Source organism: Cavia porcellus, unplaced genomic scaffold (assembly GCF_034190915.1).
Source record: "Cavia porcellus strain 051 isolate PalLab524CR breed Dunkin Hartley unplaced genomic scaffold, mCavPor4.1 scaffold_5, whole genome shotgun sequence".
In the NCBI taxonomy this organism is placed as follows: domain Eukaryota; kingdom Metazoa; phylum Chordata; class Mammalia; order Rodentia; family Caviidae; genus Cavia; species Cavia porcellus.
This window is the reverse complement of record NW_026947488.1, coordinates 55,056,013-55,077,442: the sequence shown is the minus strand read 5'-3', so window position 1 is coordinate 55,077,442 and position 21,430 is coordinate 55,056,013. Positions and strand designations below refer to the sequence as shown.

Sequence of the window (21,430 nt, the reverse complement as noted above, 5' to 3'; positions counted from 1 at the left end):
CGTACACCCAGCCCAATGAGTTGCGGACACCAGCTCCCATTCTCTAGGGCTCTTTGGATTCCGTCTTTTTCCTAGGGCCCATGCGGAATCCCGCACCTCTCGCTCCCCCTAGTGGCTATGGGGCGCAAGTACCGCGAAGACACTCCGGGCCTACTCCCTCCCAGGGTGCCAGCTGGAGAGCAGAGCGCAAGCGCCAAAACATCAGACCGGAAGCACCGCAGAATGGGGATTGCTTCCGACTCCAGCTCGGCGTGGGGGCGTGGTCAGAGCGACTATCCTATGGGCTTTCGGGGGCGTGACAGAATTTGCTTGAGAATCCAATGGTGCTGCGGGAGGTGGGATCCACCGGGAGGAGGGAACCTATCAGGGAGCGGGGTCTTGCCATGCGGCCTTGGGTGTAGCTGCCATGTGAGCTCTCCAGTAGCCGCTGCAGCGCTCTAGGTGGGCAGCATGTCGGCCACAGTGGCAGCTCGAAAGCGGAGAAAGCCGGCCTCCGGGGTTGGGGCTGGCAAGAGGCCGCTAAAGGTGAGGATGGCGTTACCGTGGGCTGTGGTCTGTCTAGTTACTGGGACGGCTGCCATCCCATCCGAGGAATCCGAACCCGGGCCCCTCTCCTGCTCTGGAGACAGCTTCGTCCCTGTCTCCGCCCGCCAAATCTTGAAAAGCTTTGCACTTGACCAGGGCCAAGAGCCATCGCCTTTCGCAGTCCTGGACTCTCAAAGAACCAGAGGGGCCCCTGGTCAGTGCTGGGGTGGCCGGGATCAGACCAAAGAGAGGATCACATAATTAATTCCCAGGTCGACCCTGTGGGTGACTCGAGCAAGTCCAAAGGCAGCGGCAAGATGAACGAGGAGATCTCCAGCGACTCTGAGAGTGAGAGGTGAGCTGTCCTTTCCCACATGGTGGATGGGGAAACTGAGGTCCACGTGGGTGAGCTGGGCCGAGAAACCAGGACTCTGACCTTCGCATTAGGATCAAGGCTCTCCGCTCCAATATTTGGCTCTGAGAAGTCTCATCTCTGTGGTCTCGGTGGGAAACCACTGAGACCCCTTGACTCATGACAGGGACTCAAGCACAGGGTTGGACTGACAGGCAAAGAGAGACAGATGAAAGCCAGGCTTGCTAGAGTTTCATTTTATGTGTCCATAAAGTCACAATTAGCGAATTTCCTACTTCTTTTCCCCTTTTTTTGAGACAGGGGTGTCACTGTGTTGCCCTGCTAGGTTTAAATGATTGTCCCATTCGGTACCCTGGGTATCGGGGTCTCTCTCCCTCCAGTAAGTCTTTAACATGTGAGACATTGGCTTCACTGTCAGGACAGAAGTAAGCCAGCAGGTGGAGAGAGAATGCGTGGGGCGAGAAACATCTTACAGCAGTGTGTTTTGGGAGCAGAGAGTACCAATAGAGAGAGAGAGAGAGAGAGAGAGGTAACACGGCATTCAGAGATCAGAAAAAAAAAGTTTGAAATATCACGGTGCCAAATGGGAGGTGGGAAAGATGGAAGGCAGGTGCTGCTGGGTGCATTCAGAACACAGGGGGCTTCGAGTGTTTCCCACTTTTCCGCAGCTGATGGGAGGCTCAGGGTTTCAAAGGGCTGTGCAGAGTGACACCCTTGTGGGGTGAAAGGTCTTAGTGCATAGAATGCTGGTGACTTCCATATGAGTTGGATTTAGAAATTTTGTTTCTGAATTTGAGTTTCTATTGCTTTACCTTGCTCACAAAAGACTTAACATTTTATTTTATTGTTTTGAGACAGGGTCTTACTACGTAGTTTAGGCTGGTCTTGAACTTACTGTGTAGCTCAGGCTGATCTTGAATTCACAGTGATCCTCCTGCTTTAGCTTCCCAAGTGCTGGGATTACAGGCATGTGCCACCACACCCAGCTAATTTTTTCTACTTTTCATTGTTTTTTGTTTTTTTTTGAGACATCTGCAGAATTTTGGAAGCCCCAACTGTCATTCATGACTCCAGTTAATCACTTTTATTTTTTTTAAAAAATAGAAGTAAAGGTGGTGGCACATGCCTGTAATCGCAGCGCTTGGGATTAGAGGCAGAGGCAGGAGGATTGCTGTGAGTTAAAGGCTAGTGAACTTCATAGTGACATCTTGTCCCAAAACTCCAAAAAAAAGAACCAAAAAAAGAAAATTCTTCCTTTGAGGTATAATTTACATACAGTAGTACTCACCTTTTTTAGCCTGTAGTCCTTTGAGCTTTGACAAACGCACAGCTGTGTAGCTGTCACAACCATGAAGATACAGAATGTATCCCCTCCCTGCTCCGAAGTACCCCCTACTCCCCTGTAGGCAGGGTCTCTTCACTTCTGCTAACCACCATCTGGCTAACCACTGTCTGTGGAGTTGTCTTTTTAAAAAGTTCTATAAATGGGATCATGCACTGTATAGTTTTTTTTTTTTTTTTTTTTTTTTTTTTGCTTTTTGTTAGAATTTTGCTTTCTATGTGTGAATCCTTGAACAACTGATTGGTTTGGGTAAACTCACAATGGTGGCCTTGTGTGGGAGGGGCAGTATCAACCCTGCTGCTTGAAGGCTTGGCAAGCCCTAAATGGTCTCTGGAGCATTGTTTGGCCTTGGATTTCTGGAGTTTTCAAGGTCTCTTCGGTGCGAAATCATAGGCTAAGTCGTGTGTGTACTGGGAAACACAGTTGGGGCATTTGATAGAGACTAGGTGTCCCAGGCATACAGTCAGAGGTAGAGGGCTACCCTGGATTTTCCTATTTTTCACCCAAGACTGGGTCTTACATTGTAGGTTAGACTGGTGTTGAACTCACTGTGCAACGTAGTAGGCTGGTCTCAAACTCTCAGCAATCCTGCTGCCTCTGCCTCCCCAAGTGTCAGGCATGAGCCACCACACTATCCTGAGTATCCTGGCTATCCTGAGTTTCTGCTTCTGAGTTCCCATAATCTACCTCCAGCTGCAAGAAGTGGGTCAAAGCAGGACCTATATTTGAATGGAGAGAATGCCCTTGGTTGGCCAAGGGATGAGGTCTAGGAAGGGGACAGAGAAACTTTTATCTGTACAAGGCCAAGCCACAACCAGTTAGGATTCATCTGGAACTTTGTCCTGAGGGTATAGGACAGTGCTCTGGCAGTGAGCCTAGGATGGTGACAGTCCCAGTGTATCTGTTTCTTTTAGTCTTGGGTCTGACTAACTGGTTGTCCCCCAGTTGGACGCTGTTTGTCTTCTTGGGATCTACCTTTACTGCTCTGTTGCATCTCCTTCTGCCTTCCTGCTTCCCTCGTGTTTGGGAAGCCCATTCTCTATCCATCCAAAGAAAGGAGAAAAATCAATTCTAAATTACCTTGTCTTTCTTTTTTTTTGTCTTTTTCCTTTTCATCGGTACCAGGGATCGAACTCACGACTGCCTGCTTGCAAGGCAGGCGCTTATGCTGCTGAGCTAAATCCCCAGTCCCAATTACCTTGTCTTTCTGACAGTTTCTTTTTTGGGTGCTGAGAATTGAACCCAGGCATTGTGTACACTGTGCCCAGGCTCTATCACCAAGCTACATACCCTGAACGCCTGGTACTGACTTCATTTTTCCTAAGGCTTTCAAGGGGGAGGGTATTCCAGGGGTTGGCATTTTCCTTCAGAGTTTTGTCTTCTGATTCTCAGTGTTAGGACTAAGATGTCTGAAGTTGTTTTGATTTTTCTTGGTTTTCCTTAGAACTTTCTGTTTCCCTAAGGGTTGAGAAATTTCACAGTGATCTCTGGAGGTTTGGTCTGTTCTCAGCCTATGTCAGCCATGAAATGAGGCCTTTCAGCTGGCTTAGTTACATCTTTCAGCTTTCTGCACATAGGATCCTTGGCCCTGAGGGCTGGCAGTGGGGTAGGCAAGGTTGAGTGGCAGGATGTTCTCATTGAGGAGGAGTGGAGCAAACCTCTCAGACCTGACCCTTTGTTTCCCACAGCTTGGCTCCAAAGAGGACTAAGGAGGAGGAAGAAGAGGAGGAACTGGAGGAAACTGCCCAGGAGAAGAAGCTGCGTTTGGCTAAACTTTACCTTGAGCAGCTGAGACAGCAGGGTGAGCCATGGGCAGGCCAGGCAAGGACTAGGGCCTGTGCCAAAGCCTCTTTGTCCCCTACTGCAGCTCCAGTCATGTGCTGGACCACTGGCACAGGTGTCCAGCAGCTGCCTGGACTCCTGGAGCTGCCTGCTTGGTGGGGGTGGCACATGTGCAGGGGTCTTTGGACTGATGTGATTAGTGAAGGCAGGGGGAGATGTTCTGTCCTTTCCTGCTCTCTACTGAAGTGGCCTAAGCTTTGTGCAGGACACACTTGGGCATTTAGAGTCTAGCCTCAAGATAGAGGAGTGGGATGAGCTGAGAACGGAAAGGGGAACCTGGTTCTTGGTTTATGTCGACTGTCTGTCCTGCACAGAGGAGGAGAAGGCTGAGGCACGGGCATTTGAAGAGGACCAAGTGGCAGGGCGCCTGAAGGAGGATGTGGTGAGGATGGAGAGTGGGTGGAAGAGGGGAAGGCTGGTTCTGCACCCAGGACCTGTCCTCTCCTTACTCCTGTCCTCTCCATGCAGCTTGAGCAGAGGGGCAGGTTGCAGAAGGCAGTGGCGAAGGAGGTGAGTGGGCAGGGTGCTTTGGGGTAAGGTTGAGGCAGTTGGCAGCCCACAGGGTTGAGCAGATTTCCCAGCAGGGACGCAGGCTGTAGGGGTCTTTATTATGAACACAGTGGACACCTGGGTGGATGTGTTCCGGTAAAGGTCTGGTCCTTGCAGCCCGGGGTGTTGCTTTCCTTCTGGGCAGGTGGATGGGAAAGAATGGTGTGAGGCAGAGCCTTTACACCTCCAGCCATAGTGACCCAGCCCCTGCCAACCCAGATCCAGACCCCAGGTCCAGCAGACATTCGGGTTTTACGGGGCCACCAACTCTCCATCACGTGTTTGGTGATCACTCCTGATGATTCGGCCATCTTCTCTGCCGCCAAAGACTGCACTATCATTAAATGTGAGTGGCTCTGGGTGTATGTGGGGGCTGGTCTGGGGAGGGGGAGCCCTGACGGGACCTCTGGAGGCAGATCTGCTTTCTGGGTGACGTCACCAGTGGGCCTGAGAGCCCTGTGATGGTTGAGACCATGAGCAGAGGCAGGATGATGACTTGGTAGGAGTTGAAGCTGTGGGTGTTTGAGGCACTGTGTAGACTTGGGACTGAGTTCTTGGTCCTTCCGGGTTGCCAGCCCTTGACAGCTGAGCACGGTCTTCCTCCACCCACCATAGCTACAGGGAAAACTCATACCCTCAGTTCTCAAGATTTTTTTTTCTTTTTGGTGGCATGAGATGGAATCCAGACCTGTAGATGTGCCAGGCAAGCACACCCCCAGCCCCTAAACTACTGTTCTTCCCTTGTTTTTTGAGACAGTCTCACAATGTAGTTGAGCCTGGCCTTGAACTCGGTCTGTACCCCAGGCTGGTCTTGAACTCATGGCAGTTCTCTTGCCTCAGCCTCTTGAGTGCTGGGATTAAGCTGTGCACCACCACACCCAACTTGCCTCAAAGCACTTCTGCATTCTCTCTTTTTGGGTTTCATGGCCACCCTTTGGAACTGTTGCCCACATTTACCAGATTAGGAAAGTTGTCTCAAGGCTTATGGTGCCTGAACTGGGTTCTCCAATGCAAGTCCTGGACTATTCCATGGCGCCTGGTTCACGTTGCTCTCTGACAGTTCCGTCTGCTAACCTCTCTTCTTCCCTGGTGGCAGGGAGCGTGGAGAGTGGACGGAAGCTGCATGTGATTCCAAGGGCCAAAAAGGGTGTGGAGGGGCAGGCCCCTGGCCACAGCAGCCACATCCTCTGCATGGCCATCTCCTCCGACGGCAAGTACCTTGTAAGGCCTGGCTGGCCCTAGAGGCGGGTGGGCCTTGTGTATGAGGTGTGTACCTTGGTCATTGACCCTATCCTTGCAGGCCTCCGGTGATCGCAGCAAGCTTATTCTCATTTGGGAAGCCCAGAGCTGCTGCCACTTGTACACCTTCACAGGACATCGGGATGCTGTGTCGGTGAGCGGCTGGCATATGCTGAGTGGGGGGGCATGGCGCTGGGCTGCTGGGGACCCTGTCCAAAGGGAACCTGCATTCCGGGGTGGTGAGTGGTGTGGGAAGGACGTAAATGGGCTGGAGGATGCTAAATTGGAAGAAGCTGAAAGAGACAGAGTTCAGCTTGTGCAAGGGCCAAGGGTTCTGGGAGAATCCCACGTCTGCCCAAGGGCCAGTGGGCCTTCTGGAGATGCCTGCCACAGTGCTTTTGGAGCAGCTGCTGGTTGAGTGACACCTGCCAGCAGGCCTGTGTTTTGCCCGCTGCAGTCCAGGTCCCTTTTCCTCCTCTCCCTGTGCATCCTCAGGGGCTGGCATTCCGCAGGGGCACCCACCAGCTCTACAGCACTTCCCACGACCGCTCTGTGAAGGTGTGGAACGTGGCGGAGAACTCCTACGTGGAGACGCTGTGAGTGTCTCAGTGGAGGGGGTGTGGGTGTGTGTGGGTTCACGTGTGACCCATCCTGCTCTGTCCTGCCCTTAGCTTTGGGCATCAGGATGCTGTGGCTGCGCTGGACGCCCTGAGCCGAGAGTGCTGTGTGACAGCTGGGGGCCGGGATGGCACCGTGCGTGTGTGGAAGATCCCTGAGGAGTCCCAGCTGGTCTTCTATGGCCACCAGTAAGGCATTGTGCCAGGCTAGTGGGGGTTCCTGGGGTGGTGGGACTGGCCAAATCCGTGATAGCCCCTCTCCCCAGGGGCTCCATTGACTGCCTCCATCTCATCAACGAGGAGCATATGGTGTCGGGTGCAGACGACGGGTAAGAGCTGCCCTTTGGCTGCATCTGAGCACTTCTTTTTCCTTTTAGTTTTTTGAGACAGAGTCTTGCTAGGCAGTTCTGGCTGGCCTTGAACTCACTATGTAGCCCAGCCTGGCCTCAAACTCATGGCAGTCCTCCTGCCTCAGCCTCCCAAGTGCTGGGATTATAGGCCTGCTAAGCACTTCTGTAAGAACCCCACTGTGGGGCAGCTGTTAGACAACTATGGTCATAGATGACATAGGCACTGATAACCTTGTCCATGTTACATGGCTGGTGTCTGGACTTAGTCCCTCTCTGCCACGTGTCTTTCTGTCCTGTCCCTGGCTTCTCACCTGCTATCCCATCCACAGCTCTGTAGCCTTGTGGGGCCTCTCTAAGAAGCGGCCACTTGCCCTGCAGCGGGAAGCTCACGGGCTGCAGGGAGAGCCGGGCCTGGAGCAGCCGTTCTGGGTATCATCAGTGGCAGCCCTCCTTAATACGGACCTTGTGGCTACAGGTGGGTGCGCTGAGGCAGGGAGGCAGGGGTCACAGGGTGGATCGCTGCAGAGATTGCTCATTGTCCCCTGTTTCCAGGCTCCCACAGCTCTTGTGTGCGGCTCTGGCAGTGTGGCGAGGGCTTCAGGAAGCTTGATCACCTCTGTGACATCCCCCTGGTGAGTGGGGCCTGAATACTCAGCCTTTTTTTTTTTTTTGCCCACTCAAGGACCCTAGACCACTGGGCCCCAGGAATGAGCTCTTAATGTCCTTCCTGCTAGAAGGGAAACTTCAGAAGTGAGGGCTGGCTCCTGGCACAGGCCTGGCAGGACCCCACCCTTCTGTCCTCCTCTTCCCCCTTCCCTTCCTACACCCTCTGTCCTAGGTGCTGGCCTAGTGTCAAGTGCAAGGCAGGGCCTAGGTCTGAGAGTGGAGGCCTGGGTCTCCAGTACTGTAGGCAGCAGCCAGTCCGAGGCCCCGAGCAGTGGAGCACCCTTCTGGGTATCATCCTGTGTGGCCCAATAACCAGTGGCAGAGGTGGAGCAGGGATTTAAACCCAAGCCCTTGCTGGTGATGTCAGGGATTGATGCTGGGGTGAAGGGGTGTTCTAATGCTGTACATGTTCCTGTCTTTCCTCAGGTGGGTTTTATCAACAGCCTCAAGTTCTCTAGCACTGGGGACTTCCTAGTGGCCGGAGTAGGCCAGGAACACAGGTCGGTGGTCCCCTGTGGCTCTCGGTGGGCAGTAGGTGAGAATGGGGTATAGACTGGGTGGAGGTTAGCTTGGTCCCAGCTACTACACTTGTGTCCTACAGGCTTGGCCGATGGTGGCGGATCAAAGAAGCCCGGAACTCAGTCTGCATCATTCGACTCCATAGGGTCCCTGTGCCCCCCGCGGCTGGCTCGTGACACCGTCATCATCCTTATTTAAGTTCTTCCCACACCCGGCCCCATTCTTTGTATTAAAAGACTCCTTTTTTGGACCTTCTCTCTCATAGCTTCTGAGGGTGAAGTCCAGGTGCACCAGGGACTGTGAAATGAACAATGCCATGGAAGGGACAGGCTTTCAGCGTGGCCTCTTTGGCCTGAGGACCTTTATCCTTTTCTGAAGAACTTAGAGGCCTCTGCTGGCTCCTAATTCTTGATCCCCAGATCCCCTCCATGACCTTCTCTGGCCAGCTTCTCACTCACTGGTCTGGGCAGGGTAACCCTAACCCTAAGCCACCTGATTACACATGAGCGTCTGAGAACTGAACTGAAGACAGCAGGGGCTGGAAGTCTGGTGGACCCCACTTTCCAAACATCCAGGGCAGGACAGGAAGCTGGAGGGACAGACTACCGTCCAGTGGGTACCTGGTGTGAGTCAGCCTGGATTGACCTGGGTCCAGAGGGATCACAGCCCCTGAACATGGCCTGAGAATCAGAAGGTGTGGTCATTTTACTTCCCGTGCTGTCTGGCCCTACTGGAGCTCAGCAGCGTAGCTATGCCTCCTGTTTCGGGGTCGGGGGCATCTAGAAATGGACAGGAAGAGAGTCCTTGGGTTGGAGAAGCTACCCCTAATCTGGCCATCACTAAGAAAGGGAACAAGCTGATACTGTATAACCAAGGCAGGTGGCCAGTGTTATGGAGAGAGGACAGAGATGAGCAGTGGTCTGCAGGGCCTCTGAAGGAGTGACACTGAGGGGACATGAATCAGGAAGATTCAGATTAAGAGCACCCCACTTGGAGCCTGTGGTGAGGGTGTGTTGTGGCTAAGTGATAAGCAGGAGGGGAAAGTGCCCAGGAGGGCGGGCCAGTTCAGGTGGGGCCTTGAAAAGCCTTGGGATTTGGTTCAGGCATTTTGGGAAGCTATGAGGGGATTGAGGGTGACGTGATGGGGTCTGGTTCCCATTGAAGCCTTCAGTTGCTGTGTGCAGAATCCATTAGGAGGGGGTCTTGGGGAGTGGGAGGCCACGTAGGAAGCTGCTGTAGTACTGAGAGGATGTGTGAGGGGCTGGCAGCGGACTGCCCACACAGCCACTTTGTGGGTGGGTGTCTGAGGGAAGCTCTGAACTCTTGCTGATGGGTGGGCTGTGATGTGAGATAGCAGTGGATGTGGTGACGTGTTTACTAAGGCAGGACTAAGTAGCGGGGTGCAGGACCTGGGCAGAGGCCTCCTTAGGTGTGCAGTGTCCAGGAGACATGGGGAGAGTTTTATTGCCTTTGTGAAGTCATGGGGTGCTGGCCTGTACTATGCCCCATTCAGGGATCAGAGTGGGGCCCTTACTGAGCCAACTGGATTATCAGTTGTCTGTAGCCCTGGGGATTGGGGTTGGTGCCTTTTTAATCCAGTTGTGTTCAAATTTGGAGTTTTTATTTGGAGCTATTAGGGAAGAGAATTAGCTGTGTAAGACAGGAGCTGCTGGTTGTCATTTTGTCACTATAATACGGGGAGCGGGAAGGAGGACGAGGAGGAGATCGTTACAGGGAAAAGGAGAGGAAGAAAGAACCAGGACATTGGGCCTCTGCATTCAGCCCTGCCTTGTTGGCCAGCTCCCCCTTTTTGACCCACTTTTTCTTCCCCCCTCAAATTCGCTTCTAGACTAATAAGTATGGACACATGTCAGGCATCCCTGGACCTGGATAAGCCAAGTGGCACATTACTTAAAATTAAAGAGACTCCCGAAGTTGCCACCCCCTGGCCACACAAAAGCTATAGCTTTGAGACCCAGTGACAATAGCAACATGTCACTGAGTTGGGCCTCACCCTTCTTGTCCTATGCCTGAGTCACCACCACAGATGGTACCACCAGGAGGGAGGTAGATGCCCTTGGGAGCAGTCACCTTCAGACTTCTGGGAGTGTGGGGGCCCAGCCTGGTCTTGCAAAGGTCCTAGGATCTTCCCCAGTTTTGCTCTTCCCAGGGCCTCCCTGGGGAAGCACATGGATAGGACCCGGTAGGGTCCTGCTGCAGGGCACAGTGATAGCAGTGTGAAGAGGACTGGCTGCTGACTCCTGACTGATGCTGGCTTCCCTGCCGCACTCTTCATCCCCTCTGAACCCATCGAGTGTCTGTGTCAGGTCTGGCCTCTGCAGTCTTTCAGGCCTTGCTCACCTGGGTGCTGTCCCGCTGTCAGTGCTGAAGCCTCCACCTTCTTGACTAGAGACCCCTCAAGCCTTGCCACTTTCCTCTCACCTCTGTTCCTACAAGGGAGACCAGTGATAGGACCTGTCTGTCTCCCTGGAGGTGGAGAGCAGGGTCTCGGAATCTGAGGACTGTGGGTCTCCCAAGAGGAGCAATTTGGCTGCTTTAATTTATAGTATTCATTCATGAGCATGCGTTTAATATTTACTATGTGAGCACTGTTGGCATCTGGTGACACAAATGAAGAAAATGTTCAGACTTTGCTCATCAGGAGTCAAATGGACAGGCTAGCAAACAGGTGATGGAAGGAGATCAAGCAACAGGCACAGTGAAAATCTATAAAGGGCCACAAGGTCTTCAGGATCCAACAGATGACCCAGGTCCTGTGGGAGAAGCCATGCTGGAGCCAGCAGGCCACAGTCACTCATCTGGGGTTGGAGCAGCTGCAGAAGAAATGACCAGGACTGGGGCTGAGAGGGAGGGCCGTCCTCACATAGCCCGCTCCTGGGAGGCCCGCTGTTCTCTGTAGGTGTTGGGGCTGGGAGCGGATAAATGGGGGCCCTCACTGACTTCTCCTTTTTCCTCTCCACCCCTTCCTGAAGGGGGAAAGGAATCAGAGAATGGGGTGGTGGGGGAGGTAAGGAAAGAGACCCTGGAGTGCTGGCGCCATTGTAGCTGGGGCTCACCTGCAGTGCTCTTGAGGGGTTCGTATCTTGTCCCTTTGCTCTGGCTCCAGGAGGCTCACTCCTACCATGTTTGCCCCAGGCCTTTCCTTTCCTCACCCACTATACCCTCAGCACCTCCCTGGATGTTCTTAGCCCCTGTGGTGACTCCTTACTCACTGACTGGAATCTGAACTGGTTTTGGTAGCACTGAAGGCCCTGGCACCCTTCTTGACCCTAGGGGCACTAGGTCCACTACTGTCTCCCTGCTGTCTGAAGCTCTCCTTCCTGGACTTGACCCTTGAGTCGCTCCAGCCTCCGGAAGTGGGATCTTTGTTCAGTGTGTAGTATGCTTATGCAGGTGCTTATGCTGCTGAGCTAAATCCCCAGCCCGGGTGTACAGTTCTATAAATCAGGAATTGTGTATAAATTTATGTAATCACCATCACAACCAAGATACATAGCTGTTACTAAAAAAATCCCTGTGCCCCACTTTTTTGTTCTTGTGATGCTTGGGATGGAACTCAGGGTCCCTTGCAACCAGACAAGTGCTCTACCCCTGAACGGGGCACGTAGCCTTCTACCCCCCTTTAGGCAGACCTTAACTGTCACCATTAACGGTCACGACCACTGATCTCTCTTTTTGAGAATGTCATGTAAGTGGAATCCTTATGATAGGAAACTTGAGGCTGGCTCTCCTTTTCTCCCCTCCTGGTCCTCCTCTTTCTTCTCTTTGTCTTCTTTTCCATGGGAACTTTTATTATTTCAAGTCCAGAGAGCAGCTACCTGCTTGATGTCACAAGCAAGTGGCCCAGCCAAGATTTGCTCTCAGGTTTGCCTATACCCACAACCCAGTATCTTAAGCCAAAGCCTTGCAGCAGTTGACAGTGATCCTGTTCTGCTTAGGTCTGGCCATAGGGCTCCAGCCCTTTTGCTTTCCAGTGGGGGCCAGCAACAGAGGGAGACTATTGATGGCAGAGCCCTGGGTACTTGGGCCAGAAGAAATAATGGGACATCAGTGTGCCTGGTGCCTGGGAGGAGGAGACAGTGCCAGTGGAGGTGCAGGGGTGGCCTGGGCAGGGGTCAGGCAGAGGTTTCTGAGGAAGCCTTGGTCCAGGACCTGTCTTTGGGGCTTGATGCTCTTCGCTGGCATCAGAAAGTGCTCGTAAGCAGAATAGGTTTAGTGCCCCAGAAGGAGACGGACCTGCGGCATCAGGCACACCTGTGCTGACTGGTGACCAGGCAGGGGCTGCAGCTGCATTTGGGGCACACGAGGTTGGCTTCTGTGGCTTGGCACGGTGTCTGGAATTTGTTTATTCCTACGACTGCATCCTTCTTACCTCTGAGCAGCATTCTACTCAGCTGCTTCTTTCGTATTGTGATGACCACACAGTGACTGTGGATAGAATTGCTATGGACATTTGTGAACACAGGTTTTCATTTCTCTAGGATAAAGACTAAGCAGCTGGATTACTGGGTTTTACATTTAGCAAGAAGCTGCCCGTTTTTCATAGTAGTTGCACTATTTTGCATCTCTATCAACTATTTGTTACGCAGTACTTGGGATCGAACCCAGGGCTTTTGCACTGAGCTACACACCCCAGTCCTTTATTTATTTTTATTTTTATTTTTATTTTTGAAATGAGGTCTCATGATGTTATTCAGGCTGGCCTTGAACTCACTATGTAGTCTCAACTGTCCTTGACTCACAGGGATTCTCCTGCCTCAGCCTCTGAGCTCTGGGATTATAGACATGTACCACCACACCCATTTTCCCAGTTCTTTAATTAAAGAAATTTTGTTTTTATTTTTGTTTTTTGAGACAGGGTCTCAAACTATGCAGTTTAGGTTGGCCTTGAGTTCATTAACCGAGGCTGGCCTTGAGCTCTCAGTGATCCTCTTGCCTCAGCCTCCTTTCAAATGCTGGGATTACAGGTGTGCACCCCCACATCTGAGCTCACCAACAGTGTATAAAATTCTGGTCACTGCATGTCCTCACTGGCATACTTATTATCAGTATATTAATTTTTTTTTGGTATTTTTGAGACAGGGTTTGCTATGCAGTTCAGGCTGGCTTTGAGCTCACTTTGTAGCCCAGGCTGGTCTAGAACTCGAAATGATCGTCCTGCTTTAGCTTCCTGAGTGCTGGGATTACAGGCGTGAGCCACCACGCCTGGCTAGTATTTTAATTTTTAACCATTTTAATAATAATAATAACTGGTTATCTCATTTTAATGTTAGTTTGTATTTGCCAGTGGACAAACCTAGCAAGGTATTTTCTCGTGTGGTTATTTTCCACTTAGGTATCTTCTTTGGTGAAATGTGTGTTTAGATCTTTTGCTCATTTAATATTCAGGGGTTTTTGTTTTATTTTGTTTTTGATATTGAGGACTGAACCCAGATCCTCACACAAGCTATGCTAGAGCCCTACCACTGGTCCACTCTCCCCATGCCCCCCTTTTTTTTCTTGACATAAGGTCTCGATAAATTTCCCAGATTGGGCTTGAATTTTTGAGCCTCCTGCCTTGGCCTCTCAAAATGCTGGGATTACAGGTGTGGCCCAGCTACATTTCATTTCTTTTTCAAATTTCGCTGTCCTCAGACTTCCATTATGGTGTTGAATAGGAGTGGTGAGAACAGACTCATTGTGATATTCCTGATGATAAAGGGAAGCATTTAATTTTTCATTGTGAAGTTATTTTATCTGTTGGTTCTTTTAAGAACTCTTTATAAAGTTAATAAGTACTCTATTCTATATTTGCTACTTTTTTTTAATCATATACTGGTGAATTTTTTCAGATGGTCTTTCTGAATCAGTTGATGATTTGGTTTTCTTTAATCTGTCTCTATGATGGATTATACTGGTTGCTTTTTGAATACTGAGCCACTCTTGCATTCCTAAAATTATTACCTTTGGCATGGTGTATAATCTGTTTTATATTTTAAAAAACCTGATGAACTCTGTTTTGTGGAGTATTTTTAATTTATATTTCATGAAGAATACAATCAGTAGTTTTATATGTTTGGAATGTCTCTGTCTAGTCCTGATATTAAGGTAATTTTGACCTCTAAAAATCACTTGGAGCTGGGGGTTTTAGCTCAGTGGCATAAGTGCCTGCCTGGAAAGCGCAAAATCATGAATTCAATTCCCAGGAAAAAGAAAACAAAACAAATAAAACAAAACACCAAAAAAATCACTTGGAAAGGGTTCCCTTCTGTTCTATTCTCTCAAAGAGACTGTGTAGAATTGATATTTCTTCCTTAAATATTTGGTAGGATATGCTAGTGAAACCATTGTGGCTTGTATTTTTTTGGAAAAATTTTAATGTCAAAGCCACTTTCTGGGGCTAAGAAAATAATTTTTTTTGGGGGGGGGGAGAATAAAAAAACGGGAGATGGGAGGATGAAGGGATGTGGTCCCTTGGGCCTAACTGTGCTACCCAGACTGCTTACTCCATCTTGGCACGCTGAGCTCAAAGACATTTTAATGAAATTTGAAAAGGTGGTTGTCATGGCTGATAGCTACATATCCCCCAGGTCCTCCTGTGTTCCCAGGTAGGGCTTTGCCAGGTGATTGGGTTGTAGGATGGCATTGCTGGGTTGCTATCAGGAGCAGGGTCTCCTGAGATGAAATGTGTCACGTAGGGATGACAGAGCCCCAACAGGGACATTATGGGTTACAAGTCTTTTGGTAAAACTGTTTTCATTTCTTTGAGTAAACACCTATGTGTGGAATTACTGAGTCATAGACTAGGTATTGACTGTGTTTAATTTAAAAAGAAATAGCCCAAACAGTTTCCATATTGGCAGCATCATCAAAAATATATGAGAATTTCATTTATTCTACATCTTTGTCAACATTAGGTATTCTTGTTTTTTTTTGTTCTCTCATTTGAGCCATCATAATGCATGTGTAACAATATCCTGTCATGGTTTAATTCCTTTCTTGCTATCTTTGAAATAGCTGCACCTGCCATCGGATTTGACTTAGTCAAAACGAAAGGCAATAAAACCCAACCCAACAAAACAATGGAAACGATATAGGACTTAAAAAGAAGACCACAGGGCATCAACAATGGCTGTAGCCCTCAGAAGGAGATCCCCCTGGATGTCACACTGGGTTCCGCTATCCTCTGAACCCCTGATCAGACCACTGGCCTTAGACCTGCAATGTTAGTGAAACACTGAAGCACCACAGGCATCCAATTGTGTTTCACCTCCACAGCTATCATCACTGCCTGTGTTTCCGGGATAAGCCAGGCGCATACGGTGGGGGCGAGGGCGTGGGCTGCTGTTGGATGGTACTTCTTGTTTGCCACCCTGCACGCTGGAAGGGGATGTGGTCTGAGCATGGCGCTGGCTCCCAAAATGGGCCTGTGTCCTGTGTTCTCTCTATCCCTGTCTTCCAATGGCTCTAGCTTACGGGAAGAGGCTAGGGGCTGTTCCAGCCCAGCGGAGCTCTGTGCGTGCCACACCCCCTTTTTCTTTCTTTTCAGCTGTTTTCCGTATGTAGCCCAGGTTGGCCTTAAACTGTTGATCTTCCTGCCTCAGAAGTTTGAGTGCTGGAATTACAGGCATGTGTCACCACGCTGGGTTTAAGCAGTTTATAATTTTTTTCTGGGTCTTATCTAAGGAATTCTTCTAAATTTCAAAGGCACAGCATAATTTTTATGAGCTATTATTTAGCAGTTTCATACTTTTAGTTTTTACTTAGTTTTTGTTAGGTTCAACGATCCATCTTGAATGAATTTTTTTGTGTATGGTGTTAAATAGTGCCAATTTTCATTGTTTTTTTGGTTTGTTTTAGATCATAACTACATTTCTTTTATGTATTGAGTTATGTTGTACATTTTTTAAAAAAATCAATACACATAAATGTGACTCTATTTCTGGCTTTTTTTTTTTTTTTCTCTTGGTACCAGGGATTGAATTTATGAACTCACACTTGCCAGGCAGGTGCTTACACCACAGATCTAAATCCCCAGCTCCTATTTCTGGCTTTTCTATTCTGTTCCATTGACCTGTTTATCTCTTCTTACCTCACATTGTCTTGATTACTGTCACTTGACAGTGAATCTTAAAATTAGATCATGGAAAATATTCATTTTTTTTACTCCTGTACAAGAATTTCCCAACAGTTCATTGACATATAAAAATATAGTTAAATTTTGTATATTAACTTTATACCTCAAAAAAATTTAATTCTTTAATTCTTTTTAGTTAGTATTTTCATTTATATTTTTTGCAGTACTGGAGATTAAACTGAGTACCACTGAACTGCATTTCCCCCACCTCTTTTTTCCTGGATAGGGTTTTGTGGTGCAGGCTGGCTTTAAACTCACTGTGTTGCCCAGGCTGACCTCAAACTCATTGTGATCCTCCTGCCTCAGCCTCTTGAGTCTTGGCATTACATGGGGGGCACTACTATGCCTGAATTTTTTTTTTTTTTTTTTTTGAGACAGAGTCTCGCCAAATTTCCCAGGCTGGCTCAAACCTGTTATCTTCCTAAATTGAGTAGATGGGAGTACATGTACGCACCATCATTCCTGGCACTTTATAAACGACTTTATTGACAGGTAATACACGCACCACGCAGTTCACCCTTTAGGGTGTCCAGTTCAGTGGTGTTTAGTCAATTGGTAGATTCGTGGAAGCATCGTCCCAGATGTCATGTGTAGAACTCTGGTTTCTTACCACTGAGCCACAATACCTGACCCTAATGACTCACAGGAAGAGAGGATTCGTTCACCTCAGGGTTTGGAGGAAATCAGTGCAAGGTCAGTGGCTTGAGGCAGGAGCATCATGGTGGAAGAGCCCGGAGGAGCAAAACCCCGCAGCAAGGAGCAGAGTGGCGGAGCTGCGTCCCAGAGGACCAGGCGAGGGCTGGCGCAGACCCGGAGGCCGCGCTCCTGACCACCAGAGGTGCCCAGGAGTGCGCCTCACTCGTCTGCTGGGCGTTCCTCAATCAAGTGAAGTGGACAAATCAGATCGATGGTCGCATCCTGCCTAGCTGATACATGCCTTTATTAGTTATAGTAGGGTTTTTTAATTTGGAAATTTTTAATGTACATAGCCATACTGTCTGAGTAACATAGTTTTATTTCTTGTTTCGGATTTTAAGACGTTATTTCGTTGTTTCTTGATTGCACTGCCTAAGATCTTTAGTATTTTGCTAAATAAAAGGGATAGGGACATATCTTTTTTTTAAAAAACATCTTTCCTTTTCTAATTTCTTCATTACATCTTTATATTTTTTTGTAGGATATTTCTCCTGGGTATAGAACTTTCGGTTTTACCTTTTGTCATTTCTTTAGCACTTTACAATGCTATTCTATTTTCTCCTGGCTTCCATTCTTTTCTTTTCTTTTTAACTTTTTATCGGTACCGGAGATCCAACTCATGACCGCCTGCTTGCAAGGCAGGGGCTTTTGCCGCTCAGCTAAATCCCCAGCCCGCGGCTTCCGTTCTTAATGATAAGTCATCTGTAATTTTTATTATTCGTCTCTTAAATGTAACATGGCCTTTTCTCTGGTTTCTGCCTAGCAATCTTTTGTAAAACATTGGTTGACTTTAATTTGACTATGTTTTGCCTTTTTTAAATTTTAAAAATAATAAAATCCAACGAAACAAAACAGAGCAAAGCCTATCAAAAATCACATCAAACTTGGTACACAACTTCAACGCAGGATATTAGGAAAACAACAATAGCTACCATAGTATATCTTGTTATCTTCACATTAGCTGTTCAGGTGTAGCAAAATCAAACCAAAAGCAAAGCAAAGTAAAACCAACCAAAACAGAATATTGAATAAAGCAAAACAATCAGGACAAAGAAACAGTGAGAACAATATTGGGTTTCAACGACAAGAGAGAAGGAAAGCCCCTATATTTCCTGTGTTACATGTGATCATCCTCCCAAGAGATGCTTGACTGCTGGCTCTAGGCCTGCAAAATCAACCAAATAACACAAACATTTAGTTGCTTTATGTACCTTAGTATGTGGTTTTATTTATATTTATCATATTTGTATGATGTTTTGACCAGTTTTTTATTTTTATAATTCTTTCTTTTGTTTCCCTGCTTTGTGAACTGTTTATTTTGTTTTTATTTTTATTTATTTATTTTTTAAGGCAAGGCCTCACTTTGTACTTCAAGCTGGGCTTTAACTTTCTATGTAGCCCATGCCTCAAACTCATGGTGATCCTCCTGCCGCAGCCTCCTGAGTGCCTTGTGTCACCACCTGGAAATGTTAACTATTTTACATTTTTATAACATTTAATTTCATTTTATTTGTACATGTTTGCAATTCATGTAGTTTACAGTCTCTTGGGGAGTCCTTACGTGTACTATTTACAGCTTTTTTTCCTAATCCCCTTCCCCTTCCCTCCCTTGCCCTGCTTTCCTCTGGTTCCCCTATCACCTTTTATATACTTGTGGATATTGTCTTAGCTCATGTTGTGGCACATAATGTTTATAGTAGTTAGAGTTATTAGGATCCAATACACGGCACATCTTTATTTCTCTTATTTCCCCTTCCTTTCTTTTTACCCTTTGACCTTGTTCCCTTGGACCACGTCTCTGTTGGACAAGATCTGTATCCTTGTTCCTTTCTAACTAACTTTTATCCTTTTCTTTGTTTATACTTTGCCTCACTCAAATGAGAGACACTACATGATATTTAAGCTTGTATGTTTGATTTTTTTCACTCAACATTATGTTCTCCAGGTATATCTATTTTCCTGCAAATGCCTCGTTTGTCATTATTTAAGGCAGAGTAGTATTCCATTATACATATAGATACCACATTTTGTTTTGTTCAAATATCTGTTGATGCATATACAGGCTACTTCCAGGATTACAAATTGTGCTGCTATAAACATTGGTATACAAAGGTCACTATAGTACAATGTCCTAAGCTCTCTGGGGAGGATACCTACCAGGGGGGTCGCTGGGTCACATGGAGTTTCTAATTTCAGTTCTTTGAGAAGTCTCTGTACTGACTTCCACGATGGCTGTACTAGTTTGAACTCCCAGCAGCGATGCAGGAGGGATTTTTTTTTTACCTGCTTCCACTTTAGCATTTGTTATTATCTGATTCACTAATGACTGCCATTCTTTCCTAGTAAGATGGAATCTTAGTGTTGTTTTAATTTGCATTCCTCTAATGGTCAGAGTTGTTGAGACTTTTTTCATAGATTTCTTGACCATTTGTATTTCTTCCTTTGTGAAATGTCTGTTCATTTCTCTTACCCATTTCTTGACAGGATCTTTATTTCTAGGTGGTTTCATGTTTTTGAGTTCTTTGTATATTTCAGATACTAGTCCTCCATCTGAGGAGTATCTCACAAAACTTTTTCTTATTCTATAGGTTCTCTTTTCACTCTGATTGATTCTTTTGCTGTGCAGAAGCTTTTTAGTCTGATGTAATCCCATTTGTTGATTCTTGCTGCTATTTTTTATGTAATTGAGGTTTTATTTAGAAAATCTTTTCCTGCACCTGTGTCTTCAAGTGTTTTACTTATTTTATCTTCCAGAAGGTTTAATGTTTCTGTTTTAAACAGATCTTTGATCTGTTTGATTTTAATTTAGTATATGGTGAGAGATGAATCCAGTCTTATTCTTTGTTTTTTCCTCTTTTTTTTTCTTTTTTCCGGTACCGGGGGTCGAACTCATGACCGCCTGCTTGCAAGGCAGGTGCTTGCGCCGCTGGAGCTAAATCTCCAGCCCCCAGCCTTATTCTTTTATAAATAGATATCCAGTTTTCCCAATCCCACTTGTTGTATAGGATGTCTTTCTTCCAACAAATGCTTTTGGACTCTTTGTCAAAGGTCTGGGGAGGTTTCTGTATCCTCTATTCTGCTCAGTTGACCCAAGTGTCTGCTTTTGTTCCAGTACCATGCTGTTTTTATCACTATTGCTTGAAGTCTAGTATTGCTATGTCTCTTGCTTTGCTCTTATGCCCCAGATTACTTTTAAATTCTGGTTCTCTTCTGTTTCCAGATGAATTCAAGATTTATATCTCTAGGTCTATGAAGTTTGTTGTTGGTATTTTCATTGGAACTGCACTGAATCTGTAAAAAGTTTTGTAGTCTGGCTATTTTGATAATATTGGTTCTGTCTACCCAGGAGCAGAGGACATCTTTCCCTTTCCTGATATCTTCTTCTATCTCTTTCTTTAGAGTACTAGAGTTTCCTTTGTAGAGGTCTTTTACATCTTTCTTTAGGTTAATTCCTAGATATTTCATTTTTATTGAAACTACTGTAAGTGGTATTGTTTTCAAAATTTCCTTCTCATTCTGTTTTATTGGTATATACAAATGCTAATGATTTAATTGTGGTTATCTTGTATCTTGTTACTTTGCTAAAACTGATTATTAATTCTAAATGTTTTCTGGTGGAATTCTTTGAGTCTTCTATGTAGAGTATCATATTATCTGCATATAATGATAGTTTGAGTTCTTTCTTTCCTATATGTATTCTTTTGAATTTTTTTCTCTTGTCTAATTGCTCTGGCTAATGTTTCAAGTACTGTGTTGAATAGAAGAGATGATAGTGGACATCCTTATCGTGTTCCTGGTTTTAGAGGGGATGCTTTTAGTTTTCCTCCATTTAATATGGTGCTGGATATTGGTTAGTCATATATTGATTTTACCATATTCAAGTATGGTCCTTAAAATTTTATTTTAAAGGTAGTAAAATACAACAGAACAAGACAAAACAAAGCCAACTGAGACAATGCAGTGAAATTGGTACAGAACTTCACAGCAGGATACTAGGATAACAGTAATAGGTACCATAGTATATCTTGTTACCTTCACACTAATTGTCCATTCAATCATGTATAGCAAAATCAAACCAAAAACAGAACAGTATAAAACCAATTGAAAGAGAATGTCAAATAGAACAAAAACAATTAATCAGATCAAAACAAAATAGTAAAAACAACATTTGCCTTTAAACAGAAGATAGAAGGAAATCCTCATATTTGCTATATTGCATATGGTCATCCAACAGATGCTCACAACTCTGCCCCCAGTTGCTAATGGGGGTGGGAGGAGGGGATGGGATGTTTGATTCTCAGCCTGCACTGGTAGGCTCACAGGAGATGCTGATTGGTTCTCTTCCTGGCTCATACCAGGGCCGCTTACCAGGAGGGGAGGTGAATTGCCTTTCTTGCTCAGCTGCCTAAGTACCATGGGTATGGTCCTTTTATACCTGTTTTCTTCAGGGTTGTTATTATGAAGGGATGTTAGGTTACTTATTTTAAAGTTTTTATCTTCTAACTCCAGTGTATGTGTCATCCATGGGTCTACTTCTACTGCTATTTTTTCCTTTTAATTTCAGGTCATATTTTT

At 46.8% G+C, this 21,430-nt stretch overlaps 1 protein-coding gene across 1 annotated transcript; it reads left to right on the top strand.

Moving 5' to 3' along the window:
* The first annotated feature begins 367 nt into the window (after window positions 1-367).
* Rrp9 (ribosomal RNA processing 9, U3 small nucleolar RNA binding protein) lies at window positions 368-8,272 on the top strand. The gene is made up of 15 exons (XM_003476710.5): window positions 368-525; window positions 798-880; window positions 3,929-4,041; window positions 4,397-4,464; window positions 4,551-4,592; window positions 4,851-4,977; window positions 5,728-5,852; window positions 5,932-6,024; window positions 6,366-6,466; window positions 6,542-6,676; window positions 6,754-6,816; window positions 7,167-7,312; window positions 7,390-7,469; window positions 7,930-8,003; window positions 8,105-8,272. Exons 1-15 carry the CDS (start codon window positions 451-453, stop codon window positions 8,196-8,198), a joined length of 1,419 nt encoding a protein of 472 aa, XP_003476758.1. The 5' UTR covers window positions 368-450; the 3' UTR covers window positions 8,199-8,272.
* Window positions 8,273-21,430: the final 13,158 nt, after the last annotated feature.

Excerpts from the sequence above, each read along its gene's own strand:
- Rrp9 (XM_003476710.5), top strand. The coding sequence starts at position 451 with ATGTCGGCCACAGTGGCAGCTCGAAAGCGGAGAAAGCCGGCCTCCGGG. Across the intron at positions 4,593-4,850 it reads AGAAGGCAGTGGCGAAGGAG|ATCCAGACCCCAGGTCCAGC; the intron begins GTGAGTGGGCAG and ends CTGCCAACCCAG. Across the intron at positions 4,978-5,727 it reads AGACTGCACTATCATTAAAT|GGAGCGTGGAGAGTGGACGG; the intron begins GTGAGTGGCTCT and ends CCCTGGTGGCAG.